Source organism: Anomaloglossus baeobatrachus, chromosome 5 (assembly GCF_048569485.1).
Source record: "Anomaloglossus baeobatrachus isolate aAnoBae1 chromosome 5, aAnoBae1.hap1, whole genome shotgun sequence".
NCBI lineage: Eukaryota > Metazoa > Chordata > Amphibia > Anura > Aromobatidae > Anomaloglossus > Anomaloglossus baeobatrachus.
The window spans coordinates 67,252,028-67,277,320 of record NC_134357.1 but is presented as its reverse complement, the minus strand read 5'-3'; the positions used below and the strand labels follow the sequence as shown (position 1 = coordinate 67,277,320).

Below are 25,293 nucleotides of genomic sequence, written 5' to 3'. Positions count from 1 at the left end.
ATCGCAAAAGCGTCGAAAATCGGTGATCTGTGTAGTGTTGGTCATTTCCATAATTTGGGGATGACCGATGTTACGATGTTGTTCCTCGTTATTGCGGCAGCACACATCGCTGTTTGTGAAGCCGCAGGAGCGAGGAACATCTCCTTACCTGCATACCGCCGGCTATGCGGAAGGAAGGAGGTGGGCGGGATGTTTAAGTCCCGCTCATCTCCGCCCCTCCGCTTCTATTGGCCGCCTGCCGTGTGACGCCGCACGACCCGCCCCCTTAGTAAAGAGGCGGGTCGCCGTCCAGAGCGACGTCGCAGGGCAGGTAAGTGCATGTGAAGCTGCCGTAGCGATAATGTTCGCTACGACAGCTATCACAAGATATCGCACGTACGATGGGGGCGGGGACTATCGCATTCGGCATCGCAGCATCGGCTTGTGATGTTGCAGCGTGCAAAGTACCCCTAAGTAGCAAGCATTTGTGAAGTGTAAAGGAAATGATAAATGGTTTACTAATAGAGATGGGCGGATCTGGACTGTAAAAGTCCAGATGCACACGGATTTAAAGGTACTCGGGTGCTGGACCTGGGCCCGGGATTCCAGGTGTTGTTCCGGAACTGGAGAAATAAAAAAAAATAAAGAAAAAATAAAGAAAATAAGACTGAAGCAAGCGCAGGGGATTTTGGAGTTAATAAAGCGGTGAAAGAGGTTGTTTTTTGTATTTTATTTCAAACAGAATTTTTTCGGTGTTTGTGTTTATTTACTTTCACTTACAGATTAGTAATGAGGGGGTCTCATTGACCCTCCCCATTACTAATCTAGGGCAAAATGGCAGCTTGGGGCTGTTATTAATCCCTTATTAGCCCGATTGCCACCGCACCAGGGCAATCAGGAAGAGTCGGGTAAAGCGCCGGTATTGTCGCATCTAATGGCTGCGACAATCCTGGGTGGCTGCAGGCTGCTATTTTTATACTAGGGGTGGCTCAATAAGCATGGGCCTCCCCAGCCTGAGAATACCAGCCCCCTTTATCATGGCTGGATATCAAAATGGGTGGTGGGGGGGGGGGGGGGGACAGCACGCTGTTTTTTAAAAAAATTTACTTTTTTTTTCTTTTAAAAAAAGCCTCATACATTTCATCCTATTTTGATACACAGCTTCCAGAACGGTGGCACAGAAGGGGGCGGGGCAAGTAGTGCATATGGATGAGCAATAATGAGCGGTCCAGGAAGTGAGAGGCCAAGGGAGCAGTGTACAGCCAAATCGGAGCCTCGGTAAGTACAGCGCGCTTGCTCCCATCCCCCTAACCCTTTTACCACCATTTTTAATTGCCGGATTCTAGTCCTTATAGACTTACATGGGGACCGGAATCGAGCCCAGAAGCGGATTTTAAAAACATAAATATTTTAAAAAAAATATATAAATTTGAAAATTGTGAAAAAGATTTGTATTCAGCCCCCTGTAGTCGGATACCCCTAAATAAAATCCTCAGTGAAAAATTGCCTCTAAATTGACCTAGATGGTAAATTGAGGTCACCTGTGCGTAATTTCTTCTCAGTATAACTACTGCTGTTCTCTGCAGGCGTCAGAGATTTGTGTGAGAACTTTAAGAGTCAAACAGCATCATAAAAACCAAGGAACACACTAGAAAAGTCAGGCATTAGGATAAGAAGAGTAAAGCATGGTTAGGTTAGAAAAGATAGCCCAAGCGCTGAACATCACACGGAGCACTACAAACCTACCAAAACATGGCCGTCCATCTAAACTGGCATAACAAACAAAGAGATCACTAATTAAAGAAGCATCCAAGAAGAACATGGTCCCTCTGTAGGTGATGGGATCTACAGTTAAGGTGGGAGAATCTGTACACAGGGCAACTATTAGTCATATAGGTCTCAAATCTAGCCTTTATGGAAGCCTGGCAAATAGAAAGCCATTTTTGAAAGGGAGCCATAAGAAGTCTTATTTGCAGTTTGCAAAAAGCCATGTAGGAGGACACAGGTAGTATGTGGAAAAAGGTGCTCTGGTCAGATGAGACCAAAGTAGAATTTTTGAGGCTAAATGCAAAATGCTATAGGTGTTGGAAAAATAACACTGCACATCACCCTGAAAACACAATCCCCACCGTCAGACATGTAGGTGGCAGCATCATGCTGTGGAGGGGCTTTTCTTCAGCAGGGGCAGAGAAGCTGGTTAGAGTTGATGAGACGATGGATGTAACTAAATACAGGACAATCCTGGAGGAAAACCTGTTAGAGGCTGGCTGCAAAATACTTGAGACTGGGGTGTAGGTTCACCTACCAACAAGACAATGACTGTAAACATACTGCCAGAGCTACAATGGATGGTTTAGATCAGATCATATTCATGTGTGTGAATGGCCCAGTCACAGTCCAGACCGAAAGCCCATTGAGAATCTGTGACAAGACTTAAAAATTGCTCTTCACAGACGCCTCCATCCAATCTCACTGAAACAGAGCAATGAAGAATGGGCAAAAATGTCAGCCTCTAGATGTGCAAAGCTGGAGAGACATCCCCCAAAAGACTTGCAGCAGTAACTGCAGCGAAAGGTGGTCCTACGGAGGGGCTGAATACAAATATTTAGAAAACCCTGTATCATTTTCTTTACACCTCACAAATACCGTACTTGTTACTTAGTGTTCATATATCACATAAAATCCCTATAAAATATACTAAAGTTTGTGGGTGTAATGTGAAAAAATGTAGAAATATTAAGAAATAACGTTTGGAACACCATGCTAAGTCTGAACTGGGTGTAAAAACCCTAAAAAAAACCCCTCACTATATGGAGAGAAGGTATGCACACCAGCGACAGTGCAAGGGGAATACATGTAAAGCAGTAACTGCTGTGTGAATACTGACATGAAAAATCCAATAGCTATATGCAAGAATGAAAATATGACAATGGTATCTGCATAACTGACAGTCCACATTCTACATAAATAGCCTGGGTCTCAGCTTCCCATACACGGTAAGTTTTTTAACTGCATGAGAGGACACACACAAGCTAGGGACCCCAACGTAGAGAAATACTTTGGCGTAGTGTTGGGGCTCTATTGCATTGATCAATTCAGTAGCTACATTTCTCTTTATTCATATGTTCATGGCAGTAATGCAGATACCATTGTCATATTTTCATTCTTACATATAGCTATTGGATTTTTCATGTCAGTATTCACACAGCAGTTTCTGCTTCACATTTATTCCCCTTGCACTGTCGCTGGAGTGCAGCCCTTCTCTTCCTATATATAAAAAAATGTAGAAAGGTATGAATACTTTTTAAGGCACTATATATATCGTTCCTAGGGTATGTGAACACTAAGGGGTACTTTGCACGTTGCGACATGGCTACTGCGATATCGTCGGGGTCAAATCGAAAGTGACGCACATCAGGTAACAACGTCGCAACGTGTAAAGCCTAGATGCGCCGATAAACGATCGCAAAAGCGTCGTAAATCGGTGATCTGTGCAGCGTTGGTCATTTTCATAATGTCGCACCAATAGGAGATACGATGTTGGTCCTCGTTCCTGCGGCAGCATACATCGCTGTGTGTGAAGCCGCAGGAGCCAGGAACATCTCCTTACCTGCCTCCACCGGCTATGCGGAAGAAGGAGGTGGGCGGAATGTTTACGTGCTGCTCATCTCCGCCCCTCCGCTTCTATTGGACGGCTGCCATGTGACGTCGCTGTGACACTGCACGACCCGCCCCCCTTAGGAAGGAGGCGGGTCACCGTCCAGAGCGACGTCGCAGGGCAGGTAAGTGCGTGTGAAGCTGCCGTAGCGATAATGTTCACTACGGCAGCTATCACAAGATATCGCATGTGCGACGGGGGCGGGGACTATCGCACTCGGCATCGCAAGCATCGGCTAGCGATGTCACAGCGTGCAAAGTACCCATAAGTATTTGCTGCAGACATTCCTGCATCAATAATGTGTGTTGGCAGGAAAAACGCTACATAAAAAATGTGTGTTTTTGATATATTTTTTTATGCTTTTTTTTCCCCCAATCATTAGAATAAATGAAAAAGCAGCAAAAAAAAAAAAAAAAAATCACAAAGTGGAGAAGTTGCAAATTGGAAACCGCAGGAAAAAAAAAGAAAGCAAGGTGTGCAGGAGAGTTCTGAAATCTTATAGACTTTGCAGGGACTGGAAAAAAAAAACAGTTTCTCGTAAAAATGCACAGAAAAAAAGTGTGGGGGAAAACGTGGAAAAAGCGCAAGGTGTGTATATACCCTTATACCAGTACCCAGCGGCTGCAGCACAGGCTGCGAATTCTGCTCTCACTCATTCTCCGGGGATCAGGACTTTCCTTTGCACCAAACAATACTTGACACTTAGCAAGTTCCATAAGTGTCAATTACCGGCTAAATATACACTGAACAAAAGTGACAATGAAAGCAAACCCAAGCAGAAAGTGTCCGCCACCGACCCCATCCCCCGACATTACCCTTCCGTCACAACCATCCGCCTGTCACCTTCTCCTACAATCTCTACTATCTGCCCTTTCCTCTAGCGCTGTGAATGTGGGTGACAGAGGAGTACGGCCTCATGGGTACATCTATATGGGCTCCGCAGATTTCTTTATAGGCGTACATACTATACACTATGCACCGACAACAGTAAAACCTGCAGCATAGATTGATATCTGCCGCTTGGTTTAACAGAACAATTGATAGCCCCTCGTACATAGTACAAGAGATTTTCACAATCTCATGCTGCAGAAACGTGGAAACGTGTCTCCCAGCTGCAAAATTTAAAAAAAAAAAAAACCTAAAAAAAAACAAAAAAAAACGGTGCTTTACTCACCCTCCCTGGGTCCAACGCCGAATCTCTTGGTGTCTGTTACTGTCTGCAGCATTGACATATCTGTTGAGAGCCCTGCAGCCAGTAACAAAGCTCAGAGGCTCATATGGCCACCTTGGAGCTCAGTTATTGGCTACAGCGCTGTTGATGTGACATAGGTGCTGCAGACAATCACAAACATCGAGAGCAGAGACATAGATTTAAAGGGGTACTCCTATCTCCAAGATCCTATTCCAATAAATAGTAGGTGTAATAATAATATTAGCAAATTCCTCCAATTAGAAATGTAGCATAGTTCTCCTGATTAGCTATTTCTCTTACCTCATGTGCAGGGCATTGCAGCTTAGGTATCCATGGTTACATCCACTCATATAGTAACAGTCACTTAGCTCATGTGCAGGGCATTGCAGCTTAACTATTAATGGTTACGTCCACTCATATAGTAATAATCAGTCAGTTACTCATGGTCATAACCATGGATAGATACCTAAACCTGCAATGTCCTGCACATGAGGCAAGAGACAAATATATCAGGAGAACTATACTACATTTCTAATAGGAGGTATTTGCTAAAATTAATATACCTACTATATATTGGGATAGGATCTTGGAGATGAGAATATCGCTTTAACATTGGATCTGGGGAAAGTGAGTAAAGCTGAGTATTTTTTTTTGTCTTTTATACAAACTGCAGCCAGGGAACGGGGGTTTTCCAAAACTGGAAAAGCCCTTTAATCAGTAATTCTGGAATCAGAACACTCCACTGGCTGTAGCGGTAACATTGCATCCGCAGCACACATTACCGCTGCAGCCAATCACTGAGCTCAGTGGCTGGTGTGGTCCTATATTACAGTTTAGGGTGGTGTACATGTCATCTGATACAACTCTGTGACAGGTCAGTAACATAGAATATGGAATAATTCCATTTTAAACAAGTGTATTTTTGGGAATAACTGTTTAGGCACCACTCCAGGATATGGGTTATTCCCCATAAGGACTGTGATGGTGGATTCCCCCACCATAGACAAATCTAGATTATACAGTCATATGAAAAAGTTTGGGCACCCTTATTAATGTTAACCTTTTTTCTTTATAACAATTTGGGTTTTTGCAACAGCTATTTCAGTTTCATATATCTAATAACTGATGGACTGAGTAATATTTCTGGATTGAAATGAGGTTTATTGTACTAACAAAAAATGTGCAATCCGCATTTAAACAAAATTTGACCGGTGCAAAAGTATGGGCACCCTTATCAATTTCTTGATTTGAACACTCCTAACTACTTTTTACTGACTTAATAAAGCACTAAATTGGTTTTGTAACCTCATTGAGCTTTGAACATCATAGGCAGGTGTATCCAATCATGAGAAAAGGTATTTAAGGTGGCCACTTGCAAGTTGTTCTCCTATTTGAATCTCCTATGAAGAGTGGCATCATGGGCTCCTCAAAACATCTCTCAAATGATCTGAAAACAAAGCTTATTCAACATAGTTGTTCAGGGGAAGGTACAAAAAGTTGTCTCAGAGATTTAAACTGTCAGTTTCCACTGTGAGGAACATAGTAAGGAAATGGAAGAACACAGGTACAGTTCTTGTTACACCCAGAAGTGGCAGGCCAAGAAAAATATCAGAAAGGCAGAGAAGAAGAATGGTGAGAACAGTCAAGGACAATCCACAGACCACCTCCAAAGACCTGCAGCATCATCTTGCTGCAGATAGTGTCAATGTGCATCGGTCAATAATACAGCGCACGTTGCACAAGGAGAAGCTGTATGGGAGAGTGATGCGAAAGAAGCCATTTCTGCAAGCACGCCACAAACAGAGTCGCCTGAGGTATGCAAAAGCACATTTGGACAAGCCAGTTACATTTTGGAAGAAGGTCCTGTGGACTGATGAAACAAAGATTGAGTTGTTTGGTCATACAAAAAGGCGTTATGCATGCAGGCAAAAAACACGGCATTGCAAAAAAAGCACTTGCTACCCACAGTAAAATTTGGTGGAGGTTCCATCTTGCTTTGGGGCTGTGTGGCCAATGCCAGCACCGGGAATCTTGTTAAAGTTGAGGGTCGCATGGATTCAACTCAGTATCAGCAGATTCTTGACAATAATGTGCAAGAATCAGTGACGAAGTTGAAGTTACGCAGGGGATGGATATTTCAGCAAGACAATGATCCAAAACACTGCTCCAAATCTACTCAGGTATTCATGCAGAGGAACAATTACAATGTTCTGGAATGGCGATCCCAGTCCCCAGACCTGAATATCATTGAAAATCTGTGGGATGATTTGAAGCGGCTGTCCATGCTCGGCGACCATCAAACTTAACTGAACTGGAATTGTTTTGTAAACAGGAATGGTCAAAAATACCTTCATCCAGGATCCAGGAACTCATTAAAAGCTACAGGAAGCGACTAGAGGCTGTTATTTTTGCAAAAGGAGGATCTACAAAATATTAATGTCACTTTTATGTTGAGGTGCCCATACTTATGCACCGGTCAAATTTTGTTTCAATGCAGATTGCACATTTTCTGTTAGTACAATAAACCTCATTTCAATCCAGAAATATTACTCAGTCCATCAGTTATTAGATATATGAAACTGAAATAGCTGCTGCAAAAACCCAAATTGTTATAAAGAAAAAAGGTTAACATTAATAGGGGTGCCCAAACTTTTTCATATGACTGTATATTTGTCCCCACAGCGTCACTTTAAAGTCCTTGGACAGCAAATTCAGGAGGTAAGAGGTTACTCTTTGCCGTCCCCCTTCTGTAGAATTAATGGCTTTTTAATATATGTGTGGACTTTGGTGCAGGCTCAGATTTACAGCCCTGTACAGGGAAGTCGGTGATATCACTTATCTCGCAGCACTGTGTGCTCTTTGTGATCAGTTGGATCAGTATATAATAACACACCCATATTAATAAAAAAATAAAAACAACTCTTAGCAACTTGTAGGGGTTGTCCCATGTTTTTAAATGGTTAAAATGATAAACTTCTTGTAAAAAAAAAATTAAAATTCCTCTCCATTCTCAGGAAGGGAGGGATTATAATCTTATAGTGCATAACTCATCACCTGGCTGTCTCAGAGTGGTCGGTTACCCAGGCAATGACTATGCACTACTAGCACTCTCAAAAACGCGACCACCGGGCCACGTCACCCCCGAGGCTGCTTCATGCGGCCCACAGGCTCCAGCAACGATCGTGGCCGGGTTGATTTATTTATCACAGAATACAGACCAGCTCTCTGCTCCACAATATCAAAACCAGCCACCGGCCAATCAGACACAGGCAGCTGAACTCTGCGAGACGGCACGGGCAGCGTATGGCGTCACTAACATGCGTTGCCCCTGCTGTGGAGGAGAAGAGGACGCTGTTCACCGAGAGAGGTCAGGTGAGATGGATTTATTTTCTTTTAATGTGTATGTGACAAGCGTCACAATCGAGGACATTACTACAGGATGGGGCCATTACTACAAGATGGGGACACTACTACAAGATGGGGACCAGGATGGAGATATTACTACAAAATGGGGACCAGGATGGGGCACATTATTTCAAGATGGGGACCAGGATGAGGATATTACTACAAGATGAGAGTCAGGATGGGGATATTAGTACAAGATGAGGACCAGGATGGGGATATTACTACAAGATGAGGACACTACTACAAGACAGGGACCAGGATGGGGCCATTACTACAAGATGAGGCCCAGGATGGGGTGATTACTACAAGATGGGGTCACTACTACAAGATTGGGACCAGGATGGAGATATTACTACAACAAGATGGGGACCAGGATGGGGATATTATTACAAGATGGGGACCAGGATGGGGATATTACTACAAGATGGGGACCAGGATGGGGATATTACTACAAGATGGGGACTAGGATGGGGATATTACTACAAGATGGGGACCAGGATGGGGATATTACTACAAGATGGGGACCAGGATGGGGATATTAATACAGGATGGGGATATTACTCAAGATGAGGACCAGGATGGGGATATTACTACAAGATGAAGGCCAGGATGGGGCACATTACTACAAGATGGGGACTATGATAGGGATATTACTACAAGATCAGGACCAGCATGGGGATATTACTAGAAGATGGGGACCACGATAGGGATATTACTACAAGATGATGAGGACCAGGGTGGGGGCATTACTACATCATGGGGACCAGGATGGGGGACATAACTGCAAGATGGGGTATACAATAAGAGACATAATTAGGATGGGAATCAGGATGGGGGGAATCATTGCAGAATAGAGACCAGGATGGGGACATAAGTACAAGCTGGGGACCAGGATGGAGGACATTACTATAAGATGATAATCAGGATGGGGCACATTACTACAAGATGAAAAAAAAAAAAGATCCAGTGATGGAAACAAGAGCGCTGGAAAAACATTGCCTTTATTTCTTCAATTAAAAAAAGCAAAATAACTTGTGAACCACTGAGGACTGGTCAAAGCAACGTGTTTTGGAGATCAAATCGAGCTGACTTTCTCTTTCTTCATATTACTACATGACGGGGACCACAATGGGGACAGTACTACAAGATGGAGACATTATTACAGGTTGGGACCAAGATGGAAGACATTACTACTACAGTAGATGGGACCAAGATGGGGGACATATCTACAAGATGTGACCAGGATATGGATATTACTACAAGATGGGGACCAGGATGGAGGACATAACTACAAGCTTGGAACCAGGATGAGGGGACATAACTGCAAGATGGGGAATAGGAAGGAAGACGTAATTACAAGATGGGGATCAAGATGGAGGAAATTATTACAGAGTATAAGGACCAGGAAGGGGACATTACTACAAGATTGGGAACAGTACAAGATGAGGACCAGGATGGGGAGAATACTACAAGGTGTTGGCCAGAATTACTAAATGGTGCTAAATGTAAAATAATGATGAAGTAGATGGAAGAAAAGGGTTAGTCCGTGCTGCCAGAAGATCACTGAAGATCGATGGGGATTAAAACATCTGATTTTATTGTTCTACCCGTTTCGGAGCTGTATAACCCCTTCTTCAGGAACAAAATCAATAATGTACATAAGTAGTGTACAATATTGATTTTGTTCCTGAAGAAGGGGTTATACAGCTCCGAAACGCATAGAACAATAAAATCAGATGTTTTAATCCCCATCGATCTTCAGTGATCTTCTTCTGGCAGCGCGGATTAACCCTTTTCTTCCATCTACTTCATTGCTATCTTCATGGGTTCTTCAGCAGCCATCCTGATTACATAGGTTTTAGTGGTTGTATCTATATCACAACCGCACCAAGTTAGTGCACCTATTACAGGGAACCTGTCCCCAGATTTTTCACTATTAAACTAAAAATGTCCTCTTCTGCAGCTCCTGGGCTGCATTCTATGAAGGTGCACATTGTGCCCTGACTCCCCTTCCAGACCCCAAAAATAACTTTATAAAACATGACCGTTACGTATGCTAATTACCTGGGTTGGCTCAGATGGGCGGGCTCATTTTCTGCTCCTGTCCCCCCTCCTGCCGCTGTTCGCCGTCCTCCTTTCTGATGACGCCTCCGTCATCATCCTCGTTGCATTTTCAAATCTCGCGCCTGTGCAGTCATCTCCGCTCGCGCAGGCGCAGTTCGCTCTGCCATACTGCGGGCAGAGCAGAAAACATAGCTGCCCTTGCATGCGCCGGTGAGCTAAATGCGCAGGCGTGGGATTATGGTCGGTGCTGTGCATGACCTCACCAGCGCCATGCTCCTACCCGACCATAATCTCGCGCCTGCGCATTGAGCTCACCGGCGCGCGTGAGGCAGCTATGTTTTCTGCTCTGCCCGTGACATGTCAATCAAGAAAGGAGGATGGCGATCAGCGGCAGGAGGGGGACAGGAGCAGAAAATGAGCCCGCCCATCTGAGCCAACCCAGGTAATTAGCATACGTTTTATAAAGTTATTTTTGGGGCCTGGAAGGGGAGTCAGGGCACAAGGTGCACCTTCATAGAACGCAGCCCAGGAGCTGCGGAAGGTGACACTTTTAGTTTAATAGTAAAAATTCTTAATTACTCACCGGTAATGGGATTTTCAATAGCCCATGACAGCACCACCTGAGAGATGGGTTCCGCCCACATCAGGACAGGAAACCCACTGATAAAAAGGCGGCACCTCTCCTCCACATCAGTAGGTTTTCAGAGCCAGAGAGGACCAACAAAACACAAACAACAGATTAATCATACCACCACCCAAGGAAAACACCAATAACTCTAACACTCCCCGAAGGGTGCCCACAACCAGTGAATAGGGGGGGAACTAAGGGTGCTGTCATGGGCCATTGAAAATCCCATTACCGGTGAGTAATTAAAAATTTTCCCTGCCACCCATGACAGCATCACCTGAGAGATTCATATAGACTACCACCTTAGGGAGGGACCACCGCCTGCAAGACCTGTCTCCCAAAAGAAAGGTCAGTTGTGGAGGATAAGTCCAGCCTATAGTGTCGAAAGAAAGTACCAGGAGACGACCAAGTAGCCGCCCGACAGATCTGGTCAATAGAGGCATCCGCCCTCTCTGCCCAAGACGTAGACACTGCTCTAGTGGAGTGCGCCCTTATGCCCTGAGGAGGAGTTGTGTCTTTAGCCGAGTATCCTGCTTCACTCCAGTGTGCTGCACACCAGGGACAAGCCTTCCAGCGGCCGCCGTGAGTGCGCACATCTCTGGAGCGACGCCGGGCCCGTGCCTCACCGCCGCAGAGGTCTGTGACCGAGGGGGGGTGCATCCAGGCCCGAGCACCGGCTTCTGGTAAGTACCAGGCTTCCACACCGGGTCGGACCTGGGACAGCAATGGGTTGTCCATACCAGGACAGGAAACCAAACTGATGTGGAGGAGAGGTGCCGCCTTTTTATCAGTGGGTTTCCTGTCCTGATGTGGGCGGAACCTATCGCTCAGGTGGTTCTGTCCTGGGCGGCAGGGACAAATCTGGTGACAGGTTCCCTTTAAACTCCTTCTGGTATCGCCAGATAAGACACTATTTGCGCACCCCCTTTGTCTTTTCAGTTTTTCTAACCAACTGTAAGATAATAAAAAGCTTGTCCATTTTTCTTGTACGTGAGAAAATCCGAAGTCTGAATGAGCCTTTAAGGACAGAGCTGGAAGCTAGAAGGGGTGGTGCAGCCGCCTGATAACGATCGCCCTTCATATTATTAATAGAACTTCCTCTTTAGAGCTTATTGATGTGTTAGGTTGGTTTTTTTCCCTAAATAATGAGATCAGTGATAGAAAGAGAATAAAAATATTTTTTTTTATCTCCATGATCACTATTTCTTCTTGATAGTTCTAAAAACTCCAGAGCGTTGACCCTTGTATTACACCAGCTCTGCGCGGACTTGCACGGGGCTTCACATCCCTGAGCGCGGCCGTGATGGTGAAAGTCCTGGACGGACTGTTACATCGTCTATTACAAGCCAATTACACTGAAAAGTTGGATTGAGGTCAGAATTGTGAGCGCAGGAACCACGTGCACCTTCCACATGGATCGCTGCCCAATTGCATAAGCATAGTTTTATGCACCGTCATCCTGAGGTTTAGGTTTTCACTTGTGTCTGTCTTTAGTCCTGGAGACTCTCAGAAGTGGCACATACAAGGTATATGTATTCACATGTTTACTATAGTAATATATGTTAGAGAGGTTGCCTGAAACAAAAATATATTTTTATAGGCACGGATGAAAAATGATGGCATACTCTACCGGCGGATCCGTGGGCCATGTGAAGTCATTCAGTGTCACAGGTCCGTGCTGAATCCAGACATTAGCGGCAGTGATCAGGTGACTAGTCATCAAAGAAACATCAGATGACGCACTATTATAGTAACCTGACCGCTGCAGCCAATCACAGGATTCATCAGTTCAGTGACTTGCAAACAAAGCGGCCATCACTTCCAGACCTGACACAGACCTCGAGAGCAGTCAGCGCTGAATCCGGTCAACGAGTATGACGGCGCCTCACAAAGCTGAGCAGTCACTTTAAAAATAACCAGTTAGTTCCGTGGAAAAGTCTGCTTAGAAAACATGTATCAGATCTTTCCTTAGAATTCTATTTTACGCCCGTACTCTTTTATTCGTCCTGAAAATGTATAAATAAAAACTGAAAACTCGGTTTTATCATTCCCCACATCAGCAGGGTTTCCTTACACAAGCACGACTTCGTTATCACATATTTAACAGTGTTAGTGTAAGATACACCCCTATGACAAAGGGAATGGTAACGCCCAATTGTCAATTTATTCATACATTTCCAGAAGTAAAAATAGAGGAATAACACACAAAAGTTTTCAACAATAGAGGAATAACACAAAAATAGTGTTCTACAAGAGAGAAATAACACAAAAATAGTGTTTAACAATTGAGGAATAACACAAAACGTTTTCAACAATAAAGGGATAACACAAAAACTGTTCAACAATAGAGTAACACAAAAAAGTGTTGAACAACAGAGAAAAACAAAAAAGTGATCAACATTAAAGGAATAACACACAAAAGTGTTCACCAATAGAGGATAACAAAAACGTTTTCAACAATAGACGAATAACACACAAAAGTGTTCACCAATAGAGAAATTACACAAAAAAAAGTTTTCAACAGAAGAATAACAAAAAAACGTGTTCAACAAGAGGAATGACACAAAAATAGTGTTCTACAATATGGGAATAACACAAAAAGTGTTCAACAATAGAGCAATACCACAAAAATGTTTTCAACAATAGGGGAATAACACAAAAAGTTTTCAACAATAAAGGAATAACACAAAAAGTGTTCAACAATAAAGGAATAACACAAAAAGTGTTCAACAATAGAGGAGTAACACAAAAAAGTGTTGAACAACAGAAGAGAAAAACAAAAAAGTGATCAACAATAAAGGAATCACACACAAAAGTGTTCAACAATAGAGGAATAAAAAAGTATTTAACAATATAGGAATAACACAAAAATGTTTTCAACAATAGGGGAATAACACAAAAATCTGTTCAACAATAAAGGAATAAGACAAAACATGAACAGATTTGTCATTTTATAACTGAGGAATGCAAATATTTAATCAGGTTTTCCACTTTTTGGTGAGGGGATTGTACAACCACATGCAATGTAAAGAGACGGTGACTAGAGAAAAATTACAGCACAGAAGTCAGTGTATCACAACTAAAGCGGGCTTTACACGCTGCGACATCGCTAATGCGAACTCGTTGGGGTCACGGAATTCGTGACGCACATCCGGCCGCATTAGCGATGCCGTTGCGTGTAACACCGATAAGCGATTTTGCATCGTTGCAAAAACGTGCAAAATCGCTAATCGGCGACACGGGGGTCCATTCTCAAATCTCGTTACTGCAGCAGTAACGAGGTTGTTCCTCGTTTCTGCGGCAGCATACATCGCTGCGTGTGACGCCGCAGGAACGAGGAAGCTCCCCTTACCTGCCTCCCGGCCGCTATGAGGAAGGAAGGAGGTGGGCGGGATGTTACGTCCCGCTCAGCTCCGCCCCTCCACTGCTATTGGGCGGCAGTTCAGTGACGTCGCTGTGACGCCGCACGGACCGCCCCCTTAGAAAGGAGGCGGTTCGCCCGTCACAGCGACGTCGCCGGACAGGTATGTATGTGTGACCGGTCTGGGCGATGTTGTGCGGCACGGGCAGCGATTTGCCCTTGTCGCGCAACAGATGGGGGCGGCTACCCACACTAGCAATATCGGGACCGATATCGCAGTGTGTAAAGTAGCCTTAAGTCAGACTAATCCATATATCTCTGTATACTCTACAGTTATATAGCGCTGTATACTGTATATTACAGCTATATACTCCTGTATATAGTACATCACCATATATACACCTGTATACTGTATATTACAGCTATATAACCCTGTATACTGTACATCACCATATATACACCTGTATACTGTATATTGCAGCTATATACCCCTGTACACTGTACATCACCATATATACCTGTATACTGTATATTACAGCTATATAACCCTGTATACTGTACATCATATATATACACCTGTATACTGTATATTGCAGCTATATACCCCTGTATACTGTACATCACCATATATACACCTGTATACTATATATTACAGCTATATACCCCTGTATACTGTATATTACAGCTACTGTATATACCCCTGTATACTGTATATTACAGCTATACCATGTTCCAAATTATTATGTAAACTGGATTTAAGTTTCAGAGCGATTACATTTTTGTTTTTCCAATGAAACTCATTGATGGTATTGTGTCTCAGGGTTCTTTGGGTCACTGAAATCAATCTCAGATCCCTGTGATAATTAGTTTGCCAGGTGAGCCCAATAAAAGGAAAACTGGATGTTCCACAATATTAATATTCCATCAGGTTGGATGGTGATCGTTGGTGGACAGCCATTTTCAGGTCTCTCCAGAGATGCTCAGTTGGGTTTAGGTCAGGGCTCTGGCTGGGCCAGTCAGGAATGGTCACAGAGTTGTTCTGAAGCCACTCCCTTTGTTATTTTAGCTGTGTGTTTAGGGTCATTGTCTTGTTGGAAGGTGAACTTTCAGCCAAGTCTGAGGTCCAGAGCACTCTGGAAGAGGTTTGCTTCCAGGATATCTCTGTACTTGGCCGCATTCATCTTTCCTTCAATTGCAACCAGTCGTCCTGTATCTGCAGCTGAAAACCGCCCCCATTGCATGATGCTGCCACCACCATGTTTCACTGTTGGGATTGTATTGGGCAGGTGATGAGCAGCACCTGGTTTTCTCCACACATACCGTCTAGAAATATCACCAAAAAGTTCTATCTTCGTCTCATCAGACCAGAGAATCTTATTTCTCATAGTCTGGGAGTCCTTCATGTGTTTTTTGACAACTCTATGCAGGCTTTCATATGTCTTGCCCTAAGGAGAGGCTTCTGTCGGGCCACTCTGCCATAAAGGCCCGACTGGTGGAGGGCTGCAGTGATAGTTGACTTTGTTGAACTTTCTCCCATCTCCCTACTGCATCTCTGGAGCTCAGCCACAGTGATCTTGGGGTTCTTCTTTACCTCTCTCACCAAGGCTCTTCTCCCACGATTGCTCAGCTTGGCTGGACGGCCAGGTCTAGGAAGAGTTCTAGTGGTCCCAAACTTCTTCAATTTAAGGATTATGGAGGTCACTGTGCTCTTTGGAACCTTGAGTAGTGCAGAAATTCTTTTGTAACCTTGGCCAGATCTGTGCCTTGCCACAATTCTGTCTCTGAGCTTCTTGAGCAGTTCTTTTGACCTCATGATTTTCTTTTGGTTGGACACGCACTGTGAGCTGTGAGGTCTAAGGCTAGGTTTACACGCAGCATCTTGTTTTACACAAAGATGCAGCGTTTTTGTCTCAAAAAACGCACCAAAAACGCACCGCGACAAAAACGCATTTGATGCGTTTTTACCGCGTTTTGCCCAATGCATTTTTTTAAGTCAAATCTATTGACTGGAGGGCTCAAAAACGCTGGAAAAACACGAAAAGAATTGACATGCTGCATCTTCAAAAACGCAGCCAAGATGCAGCCAACAAAAGATGCCCAGTGTGGACAGCAAAATAGAAATCTCATAGACTTTGCTGGGGGAGGAAATGCATGTATTTAGGGGCATCTTTGGGACCTCAAAAATGCAGCAAAAAGGCAGCAAAAGATGCAGTGTGTGTGTGAACATAGCCTTCTACAGACAGGTGTGCGCCTTTCCAAATCAAGTCCTATTAGTTTAGTTAAACGCAGCTGAACTCCAAGGAAGGAGGAGAAGCATCTCAAGGAGGATCACAAGGAAATAGACAGCATGTGACTTAGGCTAAGTGCACATTTCCGTTGTTTTGTATCAGTCACATGCGTCGCTTGATGCATGTGACTGATGCGTTGTACAACGGATGACAATGAAAAGAATTTCCTTGTCGGACTCCGTTGTGTGCGGGAGGCGGAGCCAGGCGCTGAGGATGTCAGTGGCAGTGCTGCGGTCTGCACGGCTGGGGACAGGTGAGTGTGTGTGAGTGAGCGTTGTGAGTGAGTGAGTGTACACATGCAGAGTGCGGGAGGGGGTGGAGCCGAGTGGGGGCGGGGCCAGGCGCTGAGGATGTCAGTGGAAGTGCTGCGGTCTGTATGGCTGGGGACAGGTGAGTGTGTGAGTGAGTGTTGTGAGTGAGTGAGTGTGTGTGTGAGTGAGTGTACACATGCGGAGTGGGGGAGGATCCGAGTGGGGCCAGGCGTTGAGGATGTCAGTGGCAGTGCTTGTCTGCAGGGCTGGGGACAGGTGTGTGTGTGTGTGTGTGTACACACATGTGCGGAGTGCGGGAGGGGGCGGGGCCGAGCGAGGAAGTGTCGGCCTCCCTGCACACGTAACCAAACTAAATATAGGGTAAAGCAAAGCACCCGATGTTTACCTTGGTTACCCGATATTTACCTTGGTTACGGGCGTACACCGCTTAGCGCTGGCTCCTTGCACTGTAACCAGGGTAAATATCTGGTAACCAAGCAAAGCTGGTGACGTGTGCAGGGAGCCAGAGAGCATGCGCAGCGAAATCCGACGGACTACACTGCTCAAAAAACGTTAAAGGCTGCGTTCCTCCCGCCCGGCGGTCAGTCGTTCCACGACTGATCAGTCGGGCGGAAGGTGCAACGCAGCATCATCAGTCACAATCCGCCGCTCATACAAGTCTATGGGAACAACGGAATCCGCCAAACGGAATCCGTTGTTTACCAGAGCAGCGGATTGTGACTGATACAATTTAACGGAAGTGTGAACCTAGCCTTAGGCTGCTTTCACACATCCGGTTTGTGCTGAGCGGCTCAATCCGGCTCAAACACCTATGCAACGGATGCGGTGAAAAAAACGGATCTGTTGCATAAGTTTTTCCATGCGGCCCGTCCGTTTTTGACAGATGCAGCTTGATACTGATTATGCGGAGTGCAAAAAAACGCATCCAGCGGCCGGATGCAGTTTTTGCCGCAGGATGCCACATTCGGCGTCCATAGGCTTCCATTGTAAATCACGCCGCATCGCGCCAGATCCGGCGAGATGCAGTTTTTTAGCCGCACAAAAAAACGTGCCAGGCAACGTTCCATCTGGCCACTGCATGGGCTAAATATGCCGCATCCGGCAAAAAACGGACACAACGCAAGGCCATGCGGCACAATACGGTGCTAATGCAAGTCTATGCGGGAAAACCGGTGGCAATAAAAAAACGGTTGCGATTTTTCTGCAAAGCGACGTTTTGTGCCGCACAGCAAAAACCGGATGTGTGAAAGCAGCCTAAAATATGAGTGTCTGAGCTAAGGGTCTGAATACTTTTTACCATGTGATATTTCAGCTTTTCTTGTTTAATAGATTTGCAAAAATTTCTACATTTGTGTTTTTTTTCCTGTCAAGATGGGGGATGGAGGATGGGGGATGGGGGGATGGGGGATGGGGGATGGGGGGATGGGGGATGGGGGATGTGGGATGGGGGGATGGGGGGATGGGGGATGGGGGGATGGGGGATGGGGGATGGGGGGCAGAGTGCACATTAATGAGGAAAATAATGAACTTTTTTGAATTTACCAAATGACTGCAATGAAACAAAGAGGGAAAATTTAAAGGGGTCTGAATACTTTCCATACCCACTGTATACCCCTGTACTCTGTATATTACACATCACAGTATATACCCCTTTATACACTACATAATATCTATATACCCCTCTATATTCTACAATACAGCTATATCCCCCTGTATACTATACATCACAGTATATACCCCCTTTATACACTACATATCTATATACCCCCTTTATACACTACATATCTATATACCCCTGTACACTGTACATTACAGCTATATACCCCTGTACACTGTACATTACAGCTATATACCCCTGTATACTGTATATTACAGCTATATCCCCCTGTATACTGTATATTACAGCTATATCCCCCTGTATACTATACATCACAGTATATACCCCCTTTATACACTACATATCTATATACCCCCTCTATACACTACATATCTATATACCCCTGTACACTGTACATTACAGCTATATACCCCTGTACACTGTACATTACAGCTATATACCCCTGTACACTGTACATTACAGCTATATACCCCTGTACACTGTACATTACAGCTATATACCCCTGTACACTGTACATTACAGCTATATACCCCTGTATACTGTACATTACAGCTATATACCCCTGTACACTGTACATTACAGCTATATACCCCTGTACACTGTACATTGCAGCTATATACCCCTGTATACTGTACATTACAGCTATATACCCCTGTACACTGTACATTACAGCTATATACCCCTGTACACTGTATATTACAGCTATATCCCCCTGTATACTGTATATTACAGCTATATCCCCCTGTATACTATACATCACAGTATATACCCCCTTTATACACTACATATCTATATACCCCCTCTATACACTACATATCTATATACCCCTGTACACTGTACATTACAGCTATATACCCCTGTACACTGTACATTACAGCTATATACCCCTGTACACTGTACATTACAGCTATATACCCCTGTACACTGTACATTACAGCTATATACCCCTGTACACTGTACATTACAGCTATATACCCCTGTATACTGTATATTACAGCTATATCCCACTGTATACTGTATATTACAGCTATATCCCCCTGTATACTATACATCACAGTATATACCCCCTTTATACACTACATATCTATATACCCCTGTACACTGTACATTACAGCTATATACCCCTGTATACTGTATATTACAGCTATATCCCACTGTATACTGTATATTACAGCTATATCCCCCTGTATACTATACATCACAGTATATACCCCCTTTATACACTACATATCTATATACCCCTGTACACTGTACATTACAGCTATATCCCCCTGTATACTATACATCACAGTATATACCCCCTTTATACACTACATATCTATATACCCCTGTACACTGTACATTACAGCTATATACCCCTGTACACTGTACATTACAGCTATATACCCCTGTACACTGTACATTACAGCTATATACCCCTGTACACTGTACATTACAGCTATATACCCCTGTACACTGTACATTACAGCTATATACCCCTGTATACTGTACATTACAGCTATATACCCCTGTACACTGTACATTACAGCTATATACCCCTGTACACTGTACATTACAGCTATATACCCCTGTACACTGTACATTACAGCTATATACCCCTGTACACTGTACATTACAGCTATATACCCCTGTACACTGTACATTACAGCTATATACCCCTGTATACTGTACATTACAGCTATATACCCCTGTACACTGTACATTACAGCTATATACCCCTGTACACTGTACATTACAGCTATATACCCCTGTACACTGTACATTACAGCTATATACCCCTGTACACTGTACATTACAGCTATATCCCCCTGTATACTGTATATTTGTATATTACAGCTATATCCCCCTGTATACTGTATATTACAGCTATATCCCCCTGTATACTATACATCACAGTATATACCCCCTTTATACACTACATATCTATATACCCCCTTTATACACTACATATCTATATACCCCTGTACACTGTACATTACAGCTATATACCCCTGTACACTGTACATTACAGCTATATACCCCTGTATACTGTATATTACAGCTATATCCCCTGTATACTGTATATTACAGCTATATCCCCCTGTATACTATACATCACAGTATATACCCCCTTTATACACTACATATCTATATACCCCCTTTATACACTACATATCTATATACCCCTGTACACTGTACATTACAGCTATATACCCCTGTACACTGTACATTACAGCTATATACCCCTGTATACTGTATATTACAGCTATATCCCCCTGTATACTGTATATTACAGCTATATCCCCCTGTATACTATACATCACAGTATATACCCCCTTTATACACTACATATCTATATACCCCTGTACACTGTACATTACAGCTATATACCCCTGTACACTGTACATTACAGCTATATACCCCTGTACACTGTACATTACAGCTATATACCCCTGTACACTGTACATTACAGCTATATACCCCTGTACACTGTACATTACAGCTATATACCCCTGTACACTGTACATTACAGCTATATACCCCTGTACACTGTACATTACAGCTATATACCCCTGTATACTGTACATTACAGCTATATACCCCTGTACACTGTACATTACAGCTATATACCCCTGTATACTGTACATTACAGCTATATACCCCTGTATACTGTACATTACAGCTATATACCCCGGTACACTGTACATTACAGCTATATACCCCTGTACACTGTACATTACAGCTATATACCCCTGTATACTGTACATTACAGCTATATACCCCTGTACACTGTACATTACAGCTATATACCCCTGTACACTGTACATTACAGCTATATACCCCTGTATACTGTATAGTACAGCTATATCCCCCTGTATACTGTATATTACAGCTATATCCCCCTGTACACTGTACATTACAGCTATATACCCCTGTATACTATACATCACAGTATATACCCCCTTTATACACTACATATCTATATACCCCCTTTATACACTACATATCTATATACCCCTGTACACTGTACATTACAGCTATATACCCCTGTACACTGTACATTACAGCTATATACCCCTGTATACTGTATATTACAGCTATATCCCCCTGTATACTGTATATTACAGCTATATCCCCCTGTATACTGTATATTACAGCTATATCCCCCTGTATACTATACATCACAGTATATACCCCCTTTATACACTACATATCTATATACCCCCTTTATACACTACATATCTATATACCCCTGTACACTGTACATTACAGCTATATACCCCTGTACACTGTACATTACAGCTATATACCCCTGTATACTGTATATTACAGCTATATCCCCCTGTATACTGTATATTACAGCTATATCCCCCTGTATACTATACATCACAGTATATACCCCCTTTATACACTACATATCTATATACCCCTGTACACTGTACATTACAGCTATATACCCCTGTACACTGTACATTACAGCTATATACCCCTGTACACTGTACATTACAGCTATATACCCCTGTACACTGTACATTACAGCTATATACCCCTGTACACTGTACATTACAGCTATATACCCCTGTACACTGTACATTACAGCTATATACCCCTGTACACTGTACATTACAGCTATATACCCCTGTACACTGTACATTACAGCTATATACCCCTGTACACTGTACATTACAGCTATATACCCCTATACACTGTACATTACAGCTATATACCCCTGTACACTGTACATTACAGCTATATACCCCTGTATACTGTACATTACAGCTATATACCCCTGTACACTGTACATTACAGCTATATACCCCTGTACACTGTACATTACAGCTATATACCCCTGTATACTGTACATTACAGCTATATACCCCTGTACACTGTACATTACAGCTATATACCCCTGTACACTGTACATTACAGCTATATCCCCCTGTATACTGTATATTACAGCTATATCCCCCTGTATACTGTATATTACAGCTATATCCCCCTGCACACTGTACATTACAGCTATATACCCCTGTATACTATACATCACAGTATATACCCCCTTTATACACTACATATCTATATACCCCCTTTATACACTACATATCTATATACCCCTGTACACTGTACATTACAGCTATATACCCCTGTACACTGTACATTACAGCTATATACCCCTGTACACTGTACATTACAGCTATATACCCCTGTACACTGTACATTACAGCTATATACCCCTGTACACTGTACATTACAGCTATATACCCCTGTACACTGTACATTACAGCTATATACCCCTGTACACTGTACATTACAGCTATATACCCCTGTACACTGTACATTACAGCTATATACCCCTGTACACTGTACATTACAGCTATATACCCCTGTACACTGTACATTACAGCTATATACCCCTGTACACTGTACATTACAGCTATATACCCCTGTACACTGTACATTACAGCTATATACCCCTGTACACTGTACATTACAGCTATATACCCCTGTACACTGTACATTACAGCTATATACCCCTGTACACTGTACATTACAGCTATATACCCCTGTACACTGTACATTACAGCTATATACCCCTGTACACTGTACATTACAGCTATATACCCCTGTACACTGTACATTACAGCTATATACCCCTGTACACTGTACATTACAGCTATATACCCCTGTACACTGTACATTACAGCTATATACCCCTGTACACTGTACATTACAGCTATATACCCCTGTATACTGTACATTACAGCTATATACCCCTGTACACTGTACATTACAGCTATATACCCCTGTACACTGTACATTACAGCTATATACCCCTGTACACTGTACATTACAGCTATATACCCCTGTATACTGTATATTACAGCTATATACCCCTGTACACTGTACATTACAGCTATATACCCCTGTACACTGTACATTACAGCTATATACCCCTGTACACTGTACATTACAGCTATATACCCCTGTACACTGTACATTACAGCTATATACCCCTGTATACTGTATATTACAGCTATATACCCCTGTACACTGTACATTACAGCTATATACCCCTGTATACTGTACATTACAGCTGTATACCCCTGTATACTGTACATTACAGCTGTATACCCCTGTATACTGTACATTACAGCTATATACCCCTGTACACTGTACATTACAGCTATATACCCCTGTATACTGTACATTACAGCTGTATACCCCTGTATACTGTACATTACAGCTATATACCCCTGTATACTGTACATTACAGCTATATACCCCTGTACACTGTACATTACAGCTGTATACCCCTGTATACTGTACATTACAGCTATATACCCCTGTACACTGTACATTACAGCTATATACCCCTGTATACTGTACATTACAGCTGTATACCCCTGTATACTGTACATTACAGCTATATACCCCTGTATACTGTACATTACAGCTATATACCCCTGTATACTGTACATTACAGCTATATACCCCTGTATACTGTACATTACAGCTATATACCCCTGTATACTGTACATTACAGCTATATACCCCTGTATACTGTACATTACAGCTATATACCCCTGTATACTGTACATTACAGCTATATACCCCTGTATACTGTACATTACAGCTATATACCCCTGTACACTGTACATTACAGCTATATACCTCTGTATACTGTACATTACAGCTATATACCTCTGTATACTGTACATCATGGGTATAACAGATATACACACATAAGCACATTATATATAGGTGACATATGGGCACATATTGGGGGACACACTCGGGGCCTCACCCGTCTTCTCGTCCGTCACCATCAGGCCGGCGCAGGTGTTGTGGGGGCAGCAGCGCTGCTCGTCCTCGGGGTCCCGGGGGCGCTCGGGGTCGGCGGTGTCGTCCTCTGCACAGGCTGCTGCTGTCTGCTGCCGGTCACTGTCCCACCTGGGTTCCTCCAGGCTGCCATTGTTCTCCGGGGGAGGGTTGTGTCGGCCCAGTGTCTCTAGGGCAATGATCTCCGGCTCCTCTTCCGCACCTTCCCGGTCCTCGCTGCCCATGGCGGCCCCGTTATCCTGTGTCAGGCCGGTAGTCTGTGTGCGCCGAGGGCGATCATCCCGGTGTCTGTGCCATAGAGACGGCCACAGGGGGCAGCAGAGAGCGGGAGCCGGCGAGTGACAGCGCTGAGGGGGCGGGGCCTGCAGACACAGAACCTTCCATCCACAGGAAGGATACAAAGCGGCGGCGGAGTGCCAGGAGGAGCAATGGAGGAGTGAGGTATCACCTCATGTGGGAGCCGCAATCATTGTACTCCTGGTATGCTCGCCTCCATAGGTAGTATGTTTACAGGGTAATACACTCACAAGGTTGGGTTATTTGCTTTAAAAATAATATCAGAACTTTAATATATATATATATATATATATATATATATATATATATATATTCTTTATGTTTTTCTTTTTACCTGAAATTGCATCATGAGGACAAGGCCAAAAAGAAACGCACGTGTGACACGTATCGGGTAAAAAGCATTTAAGAAATGACTTGTAAGGGTTATACATGTGCAAAGATAATAGATGATAGATAGATAGATAGATAGAATGGCTTTCTAATAACCAAATAAATATATAAATGGGAAAAATGACATGGGCTCCCCCTATTTTTGGTAACCAGTCAAGGAAAAGTAGAAAACTGGGGGCTGGTATTATCAGGCTGGAAAGGTCAATGGTTATTTGGCCCCTCCTAGTCTAAAAATAGCAGTCCAAGCTGTAGCGCCCCTGAGACCATCAGGGTGCTACAAGGTTCTGCATCCCCACCAGGATGCAGGGTCTACCCCCTTAG

General features: G+C 43.5%; 1 protein-coding gene across 1 annotated transcript in view; it reads right to left on the bottom strand.

Moving 5' to 3' along the window:
* SLC35G1 (solute carrier family 35 member G1) overlaps positions 1 to 24,581 on the bottom strand; it is a 71,868-nt gene extending 47,287 nt beyond the window's left edge. Inside the window, exon 1 of the mRNA XM_075348576.1 lies at positions 24,251 to 24,581. Coding sequence (XP_075204691.1) covers positions 24,251 to 24,509 — 259 coding nt within the window. The 5' untranslated portion in view covers positions 24,510 to 24,581. The remainder of the gene's footprint in view (positions 1 to 24,250) is intronic.
* Between the last annotated feature and the right edge of the window lie 712 nt (positions 24,582 to 25,293).